At 52.4% G+C, this 12,513-nt stretch overlaps 2 protein-coding genes across 2 annotated transcripts in view; one reads left to right on the forward strand and one right to left on the reverse strand.

Annotated features, from left to right (window-relative positions):
• Window positions 1-9,704, reverse strand: part of SRSF4 (serine/arginine-rich splicing factor 4) — a 22,727-nt gene extending 13,023 nt beyond the window's left edge. The window contains exon 1 of the mRNA XM_009888339.1: window positions 9,593-9,704. Coding sequence (XP_009886641.1) covers window positions 9,593-9,704 — 112 coding nt within the window. The remainder of the gene's footprint in view (window positions 1-9,592) is intronic.
• Window positions 9,705-9,733: 29 nt separating this feature from the next.
• On the forward strand, window positions 9,734-10,562 carry LOC104289406 (C-type lectin domain family 2 member B-like). Its single transcript, XM_009888340.1, has 3 exons — window positions 9,734-9,785; window positions 9,897-10,078; window positions 10,458-10,562. Exons 1-3 carry the CDS (start codon window positions 9,734-9,736, stop codon window positions 10,560-10,562), a joined length of 339 nt encoding a protein of 112 aa, XP_009886642.1.
• Window positions 10,563-12,513: the final 1,951 nt, after the last annotated feature.

Consider the following 12,513-nt stretch of genomic DNA (forward strand, 5'->3'; position numbering starts at 1 on the left):
GAGACGTCACGGGAGGCCACGCCTCCCTCCCCGCCTCCCGGCTCTTAAAGGGGCCACGGCGCTGTGGGGAATCCGCGATGTGCTAGCGGCCTGGTGGGCCCCACCCGCACATACAGGGGGCGGGGGCGCCCCTTCCCCGTATAGACAGGACGTATCGGGTCCCCCTTTCCCGTATGCAGGGCATTAATGGGGGTCCCCCATGGGTCAGGGGGGTTGTGGGGTCCCCACTCGCCTGATACGCAGGGCAAGGGTGGACTCCTCCTTTCCCATGGGCCTGAGCGCTTATGGGGTCCCCCCTCTCCATATGCAGAGCAGGGATGGGGGTCCCCCCTCCCCATATGACGGCGGACTTCTGGGCGTCCCCCTCCTCCATGTACATGGTGATGATGAGAACACCCTCTCCCATGGGTCTGGGGGCCTATGGGGTCCCCCTCCCTATATACAGGGCAGGGATGGGGGTCGTTCCCACCCCCCCCATATACGGGGCTTTGTTGGGGTCTGCCTTCCCATGGGTTGGGGGTTTTGTGGGGGTCCCCCTTCCCCATATACACAGTAATGATGGGGGTTCCCCTTTCCATGGGTCAGGGGGGTTGTGGGGTCCTCACTTGCCTGATCTGCAGGGCATGGGTGGAGTCCTCCTTCCCCGTGGGTCCGGGTGCTTATGGGGTCCCCTCTTCCCACATACAGGGCAGGGATGGGGGTCCTCCTTCCCTACGTACATGGCGATGATGGGGGCACCCCTTCCCATGGGTCTGGGGGCTTATGAGGGCTCCCCTCCCTATACACAAGGGTAGAGATGGGGGTCCCCCCATCCCATATGACGGGGGGCTTGTGGGGTCCCCCTTCCCCACATGCCAGGCACAGGCGGGGTACCCCCATGTGCCAGGGTGCTCATGGGGTCCCCTATACGGCAGGGGCTTGTGGGGTGCCCCCTTCCCAACACCGATGAGCTCCTCCTCCCTCAAACGCAGGCAGGGATGGGGGTCCCCAATCCCCACACCCCGGGGGGCTCAGGGGTGTCCCCCTCTCTGGGAACACCCCCCATCCCTGGCCACACTCAGCCACTCCTCATTCTCACTGATGAGCAACAACATCCCTCTTGCAGAGCCCTAAATGCCATTTTAGGGACTTATTTTTATCATTTCATTCGACACATCGAATGCCTAAATCACTCCAAGCCCCAGCAGAAGCTCTCGGGAACATTTCAGCTTTAGCAGCCACCACCCCCCTAAAAAAAACCCCACCATCACCCCCCAAAAAAGATTAATACCGTGTCTGTGCGACGCCAGCAGCTGGATTTCCAACCGCAATCCCGCTTGTTTGACAAGTAGAGTTAAATTTAATTATTTATTCCTTCATGCCCTGGTGTAGGAGTAAGCGCTCGGGAACATTTTGTGAAAGTAAGAGAGTTCTCTGAAGCTTGTTAGATTTTATTGCCGAGTCAAATAAACAACAGGGATAAAAGCTTTGCATTAATTTTTCGGGTTTATGTCATGCTTAATAGTGCTCTTAACGATCTCAGAGTTCTTTTCTTTCTTTTTTCCTCCAGTTTATTCGTCGGTCAAGCATTGGGGCGTACGATGCTGCCTCCAACGCCGGCAGCTTTGCTGCGGGGATGATAAAAATACAAAGTATTGGGGGGTTCCATAGTGATGGGAGAGCAGAGGGGAGATCATAGAATCACAGAATAGTTTGGGTTGGAAGGGACCTTGAAGATCACCCAGTGCCACCCCCTGCCCTGGGCAGGGACACCTCCCCCCAGCCCAGGTTGCTCCAAGCCCCGTCCAGCCTGGCCTTGAACACCTCCAGGGATGGGGCAGCCACAGCTTCTCGGGGCATGATATCTCATCTCAATCTCCCCTCTTTAAGATTAAAACCGTTCCCCCTTGTCCCACGGCTCCCCTCCCTGATCCAGAGACCCCCCAGCTCTCCTGGAGCCCCTTTAGGCACTGGAAGGGGCTCTGAGGTCTCCCCTTTTTCGCCTTCTCTTCTCCAGGCTGAACCCCCCCAACTCTCCCAGCCTGTCCTCCCAGCAGAGGGGCTCCAGCCCTCCCAGCATCTCCGGGGCCTCCTGTGGCCCCGCTCCAACAGCTCCGTGTCCTTCTGCTGTGGGGACCCCCCGAGCTGGAGGCAGCACTGCAGGGGGGTCTCCCCCGAGCGCAGCAGAGGGGCACAATCCCCCCTCGCCCCGCTGGCCACACTGAGGGGGATGCAGCCCGGGGTGCCAGTGGCTTTCTGAGCTGCCAGCGCACATTCCCGGGTCGTGTTGAGCTGCTCACCCACCAACACCCCCAAGTCCTTCTCCTCAGGGCTGCTCTCCAGCCATTCTCTGCCCAGCCTGCATTTGTGCTTGGGATGTAGGAGGCTTAACTCCCCCTTTTCACACCCAAAAGTGGAGTGAATCTCCTCCCTGCAGCAGTAATTTTACACATTGGTGTTTTCCATTGCATGTCGCCCTCCAGGGAGGTAAATGTGCCACTTGCGGCTCTTCCCTGCTGTCAGCAAAAGGCAGCGGTGGAGCAGAGTGGCCGTTTACCACTTGCTGCTGGCGATACTCAGAAAGTCCCTATGGGAAAGGAAAAATACAGCATTGACTCTGAAATTCCGGGATGCTCAGTGGGAGGATGGCATTGCCCAAGGCACAGCGTGGTGCTGCACCGCAGCTGTGCAAGAATAAACCAAAATCCTTGTTCTGTGCTGGTGCAGCACTTTACTTCAATTGCAAGATGTACTTCAGTAACGTTTCACTTAGAGGTCATCCCACGGAGCAGCACGGAGAGCCTGCTGACAGCTGAGAGCATCTCCTGGGTACACGGACAGCCACCACAGAAGCAGCGCTACTGAAATCCCAGAGCGGGGCTTATTCCAGAGGAGAGGGTCCGACTAACAGCTCTGTAGCTCCCTGGCTCTTCCCTCACACCCTTCTTGTAGATGGGAAGAACGCTGGTCAGCTTCCAGTCAGCAGGGAACCCCTCAGGCTCCCATGACCTTTGGTAGATGATCGAGAGGAGTTCTGCCAGAACATCCACCAGATCCTTCAGTGTTTGTGGGAGAAGCCCATCAGGCCCCATGGGCTTAGCAACGTTTGGCTGACGCGACGGGTCCCTTACAATTTCACTGCCCATAAATGGAAAGTCACTGTTCCCGCAGTTGTGCTCCTCCAACTCAGAGGACCAGCTTGATACCCTGACAAAAGGTTGAGAGAACATCAGGGAGTTTCCTGCTTTGGGTTCTAAAGGTTCTGTAGAGAAGAAGAGCAGAGGAACCCAACCCAAGAAAGGGGTGAGGGCACAGAGCACCAGTTTATTCCAATTGCAAGATGCATTTTGGTAACGTTTCACTTAGAGGTCATCCCACAGAGCAGCACGGAGAGCCTGCTGACAGCTGAGAGCATCTCCTGGGTACATGGACAGCCACCACAGAAGCAGCGCTACTGAAATCCCAGAGCGGGGCTTATTCCAGAGGAGAGGGTCCGACTAACAGCTCTGTAGCTCCCTGGCTCTTCCCTCACACCCTTCTTGTAGATGGGAAGAACGCTGGTCAGCTTCCAGTCAGCAGGGAACCCCTCAGGCTCCCATGACCTTTGGTAGATGATCGAGAGGAGTTCTGCCAGAACATCCACCAGATCCTTCAGTGTTTGTGGGAGAAGCCCATCAGGCCCCATGGGCTTAGCAACGTTTGGCTGACGCGACGGGTCCCTTACAATTTCACTGCCCATAAATGGAAAGTCACTGTTCCCGCAGTTGTGCTCCTCCAACTCAGAGGACCAGCTTGATACCCTGACAAAAGGTTGAGAGAACATCAGGGAGTTTCCTGCTTTGGGTTCTAAAGGTTCTGTAGAGAAGAAGAGCAGAGGAACCCAACCCAAGAAAGGGGTGAGGGCACAGAGCACCAGTTTATTCCAATTGCAAGATGCATTTTGGTAACGTTTCACTTAGAGGTCATCCCACAGAGCAGCACGGAGAGCCTGCTGACAGCTGAGAGCATCTCCTGGGTACATGGACAGCCACCACAGAAGCAGCGCTACTGAAATCCCAGAGCGGGGCTTATTCCAGAGGAGAGGGTCCGACTAACAGCTCTGTAGCTCCCTGGCTCTTCCCTCACACCCTTCTTGTAGATGGGAAGAACGCTGGTCAGCTTCCAGTCAGCAGGGAACCCCTCAGGCTCCCATGACCTTTGGTAGATGATCGAGAGGAGTTCTGCCAGAACATCCACCAGATCCTTCAGTGTTTGTGGGAGAAGCCCATCAGGCCCCATGGGCTTAGCAACGTTTGGCTGACGCGACGGGTCCCTTACAATTTCACTGCCCATAAATGGAAAGTCACTGTTCCCGCAGTTGTGCTCCTCCAACTCAGAGGACCAGCTTGATACCCTGACAAAAGGTTGAGAGAACATCAGGGAGTTTCCTGCTTTGGGTTCTAAAGGTTCTGTAGAGAAGAAGAGCAGAGGAACCCAACCCAAGAAAGGGGTGAGGGCACAGAGCACCAGTTTATTCCAATTGCAAGATGCATTTTGGTAACGTTTCACTTAGAGGTCATCCCACAGAGCAGCACGGAGAGCCTGCTGGGCCAGGCTCCAACCCGCTGCCACTGCCCAACCTGCACCTGCGGACCAAATACCGCAACTGCCGACAACGGGGTTGGACCTCGAGGGGGGTGGGAATAGAATTAGCGGAGAATTTAGGCAGCAAATAGGTATCGTAGAAGTAGAAACACATAGTATAGGAATAAGTAATAATAGTACAATATTCTTAATAATAAATCTTTTCAAGTTCTCGTGCCCTCTCTCTACAGTCTCACAGTCACTGTCTCCACACCTGGGGCGGGGGGTGCCTTCAGGGACAGGAAGGGTTTGGCTCCAGCCCGGGGAAGCCAAAGGCCCCAGGCACTAGCCCTGCACTCAGCAAAAGGCCACCCGGGGGCTAATCCAGGACCTGCACCAGCACCCAGAGCCACTCAACCCACACCATTCCCTCACAGCTCCTCCCTCCCCTTCCTCCCCCAGCTCAGAGCAGGGGCCAGGGGCAGCGAGGCTGCAGGCAGCAGACTTGGGCTTCTCTGCCCATCCTACAGCCCAAGGGGATGACTACAGCACTGCCGCTGGCAGAGCGATAAATCTGTCCTACAGGAGTCACAACTTGTACTTACTGGAGGAAGAATGCCTCCCATCAGCACAGAATCACAGAATACTTTGGGTTGGAAGGGACCTTTAAAGGCCATCTGGTCCAATCCCTCTGCCATGAGCAGGGACATCTCCAACCAGATCATGTTGCTCAGAGCCTTGTCCAACCTGGCCTGGAATGTTTCCAGGGATGGGGCATCGACCACCTCTCTGGGCAACCTGGGCCAGTGTCTCACCACCCTCAGTGTAAAAAAAATCTCTTCCTTTTCTCTCGGCTGAATCTCCCCTCTTTTAGTTTGAAACCATCACCCCTTGTCCTATCGCTACAGGCCGTGATAAAGAGTCTGTCCCCATCTTTCCTGCCCTTTTCCATGCCCATGTCACAAGTCCCTCCCCAGCTCTCCTGGAGCCCTTTTAGGCACTGGAAGGGGCTCTGAGGTCTCCCCTTGTTCGCCTTCTCTTCTCCAGGCTGAACCCCCCCAACTCTCTCAGCTGCTCCTCCCAGCAGAGGAGCTCCAGCCCTCACAACATCTTTGTGACCTCCTCTGGCCCTGCTCCAACAGGCCCGTGTCTAGCATTTACTACGGCTTCCTTGAGAGAAGAGGCTTTCACCCAAGCATTTAAACGAGATGCTACATCACGATCCCCTTCCCTTCCACAGAACAGGGATTTTCAGATTCTGGTGAGAGCAGACCTGTAACTCCTGATCCGGAGGATGCTCCACACTTCACTGCCATTTATGCAAAAAAAATCACAGTGCTCGTGAGAAATTAGATCATGAGTTTTGCAGTAAACATGCACAGCACAGTCCCACCAGGGAAAGATTCCCTCGATTAAGTCCCAAGGTAACAGAGCCGAGTATGTGATTCCATCTCCCAGGCTAAGCATCCATGTACCAGATGAAGAGGACAACGGCCAATTAAACTGGCACTGGGAAGCAGCAGACAAAAGTTTTTCGTCTCATGCCTTGTCCCAATGACTTTAAAATAGGTATTGCTGAATCGGTGGCGTGGGTTATAGAAATCGGACATCGTCAATAGCACCTGAGAGCTTTGCAGGTCTGCACAAAGTCATTCCAAAGCAGATCAAAGTGGGAACTTGAGTTCGAGCAAGATTCACAGCTGGAAACGTACCCGAAGATGTCATGAATGTTAAAAAGACCAATCCAGAGAGGGGGATGTCACTTGTACCGACCCAGGTGTTGACGACTTCTGGACACCCAGATCATTCTTCCCTTCAGTGTTCTAAGCCAGTGGTCTCCAAGGTGGGGTGTGCAAGACAGTCCATCGGGATGCACGAAGGAAATATCTGAACTTATATTGATTTTCATTGTATGTATATTTTCTCATGCATTCTTAACAGTAAATGATTTCTTTAGAATACGTTCTGATGAGATGAGGAGAAATCATGAAAATCTCTTGTACCACCATTATCTCGCAGCAAAAGGCTCAAAAGAGCTGTTGAACTTAAAGGAGTTTTATTTTACAAAAAGACAAGCACCGCAAACTTGCGGATGACCCGTTGCTGTCGGTAGTATGCTACCTCGCAGATATCGTCCAAGGTGATGGTGGCATTTCAACGACTGAGAAAGTGATTGCTTTCTGAAAGAAACACATGCTATGCAGAGAGCATTTGCTAAAACCCCAAAAAAGCAACACCTTCCAATGGGTTTGCAAGCACAACTGGCTGACACTGGGGAAGGTGGACATTCACCAGCCAAGAAAACCCTTTGCCTAAGCAGTGGATGGGTCAAAAATTGAGTATCGGGGTTTAGTAAGCGCAGCCAACACACTACCATTCGCACCTACGCATCTGCGTGAGGAATTTTTTTCAGCAGGGACAGTCATTAAAACCAAGTATCGAAATAAACTGGACTGAGAAGCAGCCCTGCGGATGGCTGTGTCACAAAGTGCTAAGCCAGGATTTTCAAAACTAACGACGTGTAGGCAATCACAGAGCCCTCACTACAAAATATTATTATTATTATTAATGGTATTTTTAGGTAATTAATGGTATATTTAGAGCAAAGAAGGGGGTTTGTACCATTAATACAGTAAAATAAAAAGAAGGTTTTCAAATATTGTTCATCTTTACCACCTACATTTTTAATTTCTACTGCCTATGTATGTCTTATAGAGTACCTAATACATTAGTACAGTAGAACATATATATGATTTATAAATAAATAGATACAGATATACTGGGGGGGTGGTGGATGCACAAAAATGTTTTACTGATGACTGTGCCATCAAAAACCACTTTTAAATAGCAAACAGCAATGGCGAGATGGACCTTTCCTTCCCCAGACCCTGCTCAGGAAGACTCACAGTCACAGCCCAGATATTGCACCGATTGGCACAGAATCCGGGAATCATTAAGGTTGGAAAAGACCTTGGAGATCATCGAGTCCAACCATTAACCCGGCAGTGCCAAGGTACCACTAACCCATGTCCCTCAGCACCACGTCTACACGTCTTTTAAACACCTCCAGGGATGGCAATTCTACCACTTCCCTGGGTAGCCTCCTTCAATGCTTGGCAACCCTTTCTGTGAAGAAATTTTTCCTAATATCCATCCTAAATCTACCCCAGTGTAACTTGAGTCATCTTCATCCCAGGATTTCTGTCAAGTTGTTTGAGAGCTCATGAGTAGAAGCCAACAATGTGAATTTTAGGAGTGATGAAGGCTGTAAGTTGATAGGAGACATCCATCAATGGAAGTAAGGCAGTAAAATATCAGCCATAGTAAAGAAACAAACCTAGTGGAAACACAATTTCAATGGCACTGATGCAATGACTTGAGATCCACAACAAACCAAGCATAACTATGCCCAAATTATGTTTCCCATCTTACTGACAGTAGTATTGCCTCAAAGTGCAAATGCATCCTGTCTAGAACTGTAAATACCTCTTCAAACCCAGTGCTTCCTGTATTTTCCAATTTCCAGCTTGTTCAAAATGGAGGTGGAATGACACTGGAAGAGGCAGCTGTCTGAGCATCTTGCAGTGTCTGCTAAGGATGATATGTAGTTACTTCTAAGGATGATATGTAGTTACTCTTAATTCACCTGGATCACTCTGGGAAAGGTGGAAGGTTGTGGGAAAACTGTGAATTTACCTCTCTTGGTGTCAGCTGTGCTGTGAGATGGAGAAAGCAGGATTGTCTTTTTCCCAGTATATTGTAAATGGAGAAAACTGTCTAAAAACAAGAGTTGCCAATTGCTTTATTGTTTTAAACCTTTCAGTAATAGTAAAACCAGAGAGATGAGAAACGGGGCTTGAACCAACTCACAGTATCATGCTGCCTTTGTTTCACCCTGAAAACCTGCTGCTTTCTTTGCAGAGTTTTTCTTACATATGCTAGGGATATACTCTGAATTAGTCTATTTCTATCATCTTCATTTCATTATCTGCTTGCACTTTTTGTATCTTTGCTTTCTTTTATCTTAAGTTAATTCTATACATTTTCTGTTCGCCTTCCAAACCTCAAATTTTATGCTGCTTATGTATCTTTTTTATTTATCTCTTAATATCTTTTTCAATTTTTGTTTATTTGCTAGAGTCTTTTTCTCCTCCTAGTGTACATATTGTTGGATAATACACATGACCCTTGGATATGCAATAATTGCTTTCTGAACAGTTTCCATTTCCTCTTTGTCCTTCCCTTCTCCCACTCCTCCCATTAGACGCTTAACCCACTGGATCCTCTCCATCACTTCCCCATTCTTCTATGTTCAAAGTCCATGGGGTTTTTTTATTCCTCTTGCAGGTTCAGTCTGCAGTAATGAATCCAACTGGATTTGTCACCTCACCGTCTCACCTGCTCTGGGGACGCCGGGCACGGCCCCGTCCGCTAAAATTAGTCATTAATCATCCCTGCCTACTGCCTGATGTTCTCTGCCATCTCCCAAGAGGATCGTAGAACCACATCCAAGCGTGGCTCGGGACAGGCATTGCCAGCGGCGTTGATGCCTTGGACGCGCGATCCGGCCCGTTGTGAGCAAAGCAGAGCAACAAGTGATTGTACTTTTCAGCACGCCATGGAGGAGAGGAACGGATTCGGCTCCAGCAACGGGAACGCCGAGGAGCCCCTGTGTCTCCAGGACAGAGGGGGATCCCCCCTCCCAGAGCTGTCTGGAGATACAGGCACAAGGACAGGCAGAAGAGTTCTGGGTCAGTGCAGGGCAGGTCGAGGGAAGAAAACACCCAGGGTTTTAGTTTTAAGGGGATGTGAGGGATGAAAGGGATGGGGAGGATTGGTTTAGTGTTGCGATGTACCATGAGTGTGACATTACGAGGCTGCTGATGGTGCAGCGTCAGGAGAGCAGAAGCTGGCTGCGGGGAAGGCTGCCGATGCCCAATGTGGCCTTTTGGGAGGGGAGGGGGGACAGCGTCTCTGTGTCAGCGTCATCCCACAGGGAGTGGGGCTGGCAAGCGTGAGGCTTCTTCCAGATGTCTGGGAAAGACCTCACGTTCTCCTTGGTCCTCGTCGGGTGGTCTGTAGTGGCCCTCATCCCCATCTCGTTGGACAGCATAATCCTCACTGCAAGTGGCTTTTTCCTCCTCCAGGCACGTGGTGCACATGCCATCCAGTGTGTGTCCTGGTGCTGGTCATGCTGGTGGCTCTGATCGTGGCTTTGGCCACGGCTGTTGGTGTACTATCAGGTAAGGGTGGAGCGGCCGCCTCCTTCCCTGCCCCACGGAGCTGTGTCCCCCGATCTCCCTGGAGCCGAATCCTCTCACCTTCTTCCCCTTCTCCCCTTCCCTCTCCAACAGGAAGACATGAAGGGGATCCGGCTGTGCCTACAGCTCTGGTGCTGGCCTGTCCCGAGGACTGGGTCGGGTACCGCAATGTCTGCTACTACCTCTCGAGGGATGAGGGGAGCTGGGATTGGAGCCAGGAGCAGTGCTCCTTGCGCGGGGCCTCACTGGTTGTGCTCAAGAGGGAGTGGGAGATGGTGAGTGAGGGGCTGCTGTGGCTACGTGGGGGTGCCGTGGTTGGATGCAGAGCCCGGGGTTGGCGCTGGGGCAGGCGAGAGGTGTTTGCAGGGGCAGAGCTGCGGTTGTGCCCTGGGGCCTGGGGGGGCAGGAGGCACGAGGTGCGGCGTGGGGCACGGGGCGCGTGTCCCCATGCGTGGGGCTCGACTGGAGCCCGAGCAGAGCAGGACCAACACCACTGGCCGGGCTGGTTGGAGCAGGCGTGGGGGGGGAGCTGCTGCCAGCCCCAGGCTGGTGGTAGTGGTGTGGGGCCAGCAGGGACCAATGTGGGGCTGGGACAGGGGCTCACGTGGGGCTGGCGGCAGCTCCCAACTGTTGGCTTCTCTCTTTCCTACCCAGGAGTTTCTGTCGCGCGTCAAGGGCAATATTGATTACTGGCTTGGGCTGCAGGGACGGGGCGAGCGCCTGGAGTGGGTGGATGGCAGCGACTTCAACCAGATGTGAGTCCTGTTGCGAGCCAGGGCTGTGGGGAGACTGTCCTGCAGTGGGACAGGCAGGGGCCTGGTGGGACGTGTCTGCTGGGGCTGTCCCTTGCAGGCAGCCCTTGTCTCCTCCTGGTGCTTGAGGGGACAACCGCTAACGCCATGGTACCAGCAGTGTCCTTGCGGCTTCTTGCAGGATCCCAGTGAAGGGCCAACAACCTTGTGTGTTCCTGAACGACCATGATCTCTGGAGTTCAAGCTGCACACTGTCACGGCCTTATGTCTGCAGCAAGCCCCTGCTCTGATGGAAACCATTTGACAGACTGGTAGAGAAGGGACCTTCTCCATGCTGAGGACACAGCTTCACCTCTTCCACCAGTGCAGGGTGATGTGCAGATGTCCTTCCCTTAACTGCTGGTCCGGGTTGCTCCTGGTTTCAGCAGAAACTCACTGCCAGCTCTGGGATGAACTCACAGGTTGGGAGACACGGTGGGATGAACTCACAAGTTGGGAGACACGTGTGCCTGCCTGGACTGGGACCTTGTGTTGCGCATGGGGTGGGGTTCTTTCTCCTGCTGGGACCACCCCAAAACTTATCTTCCTTCTCTCACTGTCCTGGTTTGAGCGCCACAGGACTAATGTATCTTCTAATGTTTGGGAAAACTGCACTTTTAGAAGACTCCGATGTCTGAATTTCTGAAAATATCTACTTTATAGCCAGCTGTGGCATGTGAATTTCAAGGTCTTAGCATTTTCGAGCTCGCCAGGTGCGGGGATGAGGAGGAGCGAGACCCGGGCATTTGGCCCAAGCTGCCAACAGGATTATTTCTTACAATGAATGACACATTCAATAGAAATGAGAAAGTTGGCTGCAAAATGCTCTTTCTTCCTTGATGGCTGCCATCCAGAGAACTTCTTTTTCCAGTGCCTTCCTCCTGAAGCCGCAGCGCGCACAGGGTCCCACATTTGCTGTCCTCTGCTGGGAGTGCACAGCTTCCTACTGAGATAACGGGCTGAGTATTTGATATCACTATTTGATAGTTGTATTGGGATCAGTACCAGTTATTTAGCCTTATTAATATTAATGATTTAGTCTTAGTCTATTAAATATATTTATATTTAAACCCTCGTGTTTCCTTGTTTGTCCCCAGTTCCCCTTCACGGGTGGGGAGGGGTCATTGGGTGATATAATAATTGTCTAAAAGACAATAAATTGTTGTGGATTTCTCAGACCATAACCCTCACAAATCGCACGTACCTGCTTTTGAGCTGTGGCGATGAAGCTCCAGCAGCTGCCACCGACCGAGCTGGGTGCCGAAAGCTCAGCGGAGGTCCCTGTGCTCTGCGGGGCAGAGGGGACACAGCACCAGGGGGTGAAGTGTCCCTTGTGGGGCACCTGTGAGAGTTAAGTCAGTGTCAGACACTGATGCTGGTTTTCTACTGATTTTTTTTTTTTTTAAATTATGATAAATTACTGTTGGGTGTGTCTCCTGTTGGGGCAGGTGCCTGCTGGAGGCAGACCTGTCCCTTCCTCGCCCCCAGGGACACTTCCCATCCTGGCATCACGCATGTGTGTGATGTGGGATGGAGTGTACCATCAGCAAGTTTGCTGATGATGCAAAACTGGGAGGGGTGGCTGACACACCGGAAGGCTGTGCCGCCATTCAGCGAGACCTGGACAGGCTGGAGAGTTGGGTGGAGAGGAACATGATGAAGTTCCACAAGGGCAAGTGTAGGGTACTGCATCTGGGGAGGAATAACCCCACGCACCAGTACAGGTTGGGGGCTGACCTACTGGAGAGCAGCTCTGTGGAAAGGGACCCGGGAGTCCTGGGGGACAACAGGATGCCCACGAGCCAGCAATGTGCCCTGGTGGCCAAGAAGGCCAATGACATCCTGGGGGGCATCAAGCAGAGTGTGGCCAGCAGGTGGAGGGAGGTCATCCTCCCCCTCTGCTCTGCCCTGGGGAGGCC

This window comes from Charadrius vociferus, unplaced genomic scaffold (assembly GCF_000708025.1).
Source record: "Charadrius vociferus isolate BGI_N301 unplaced genomic scaffold, ASM70802v2 scaffold877, whole genome shotgun sequence".
NCBI classification, from domain to species: domain Eukaryota; kingdom Metazoa; phylum Chordata; class Aves; order Charadriiformes; family Charadriidae; genus Charadrius; species Charadrius vociferus.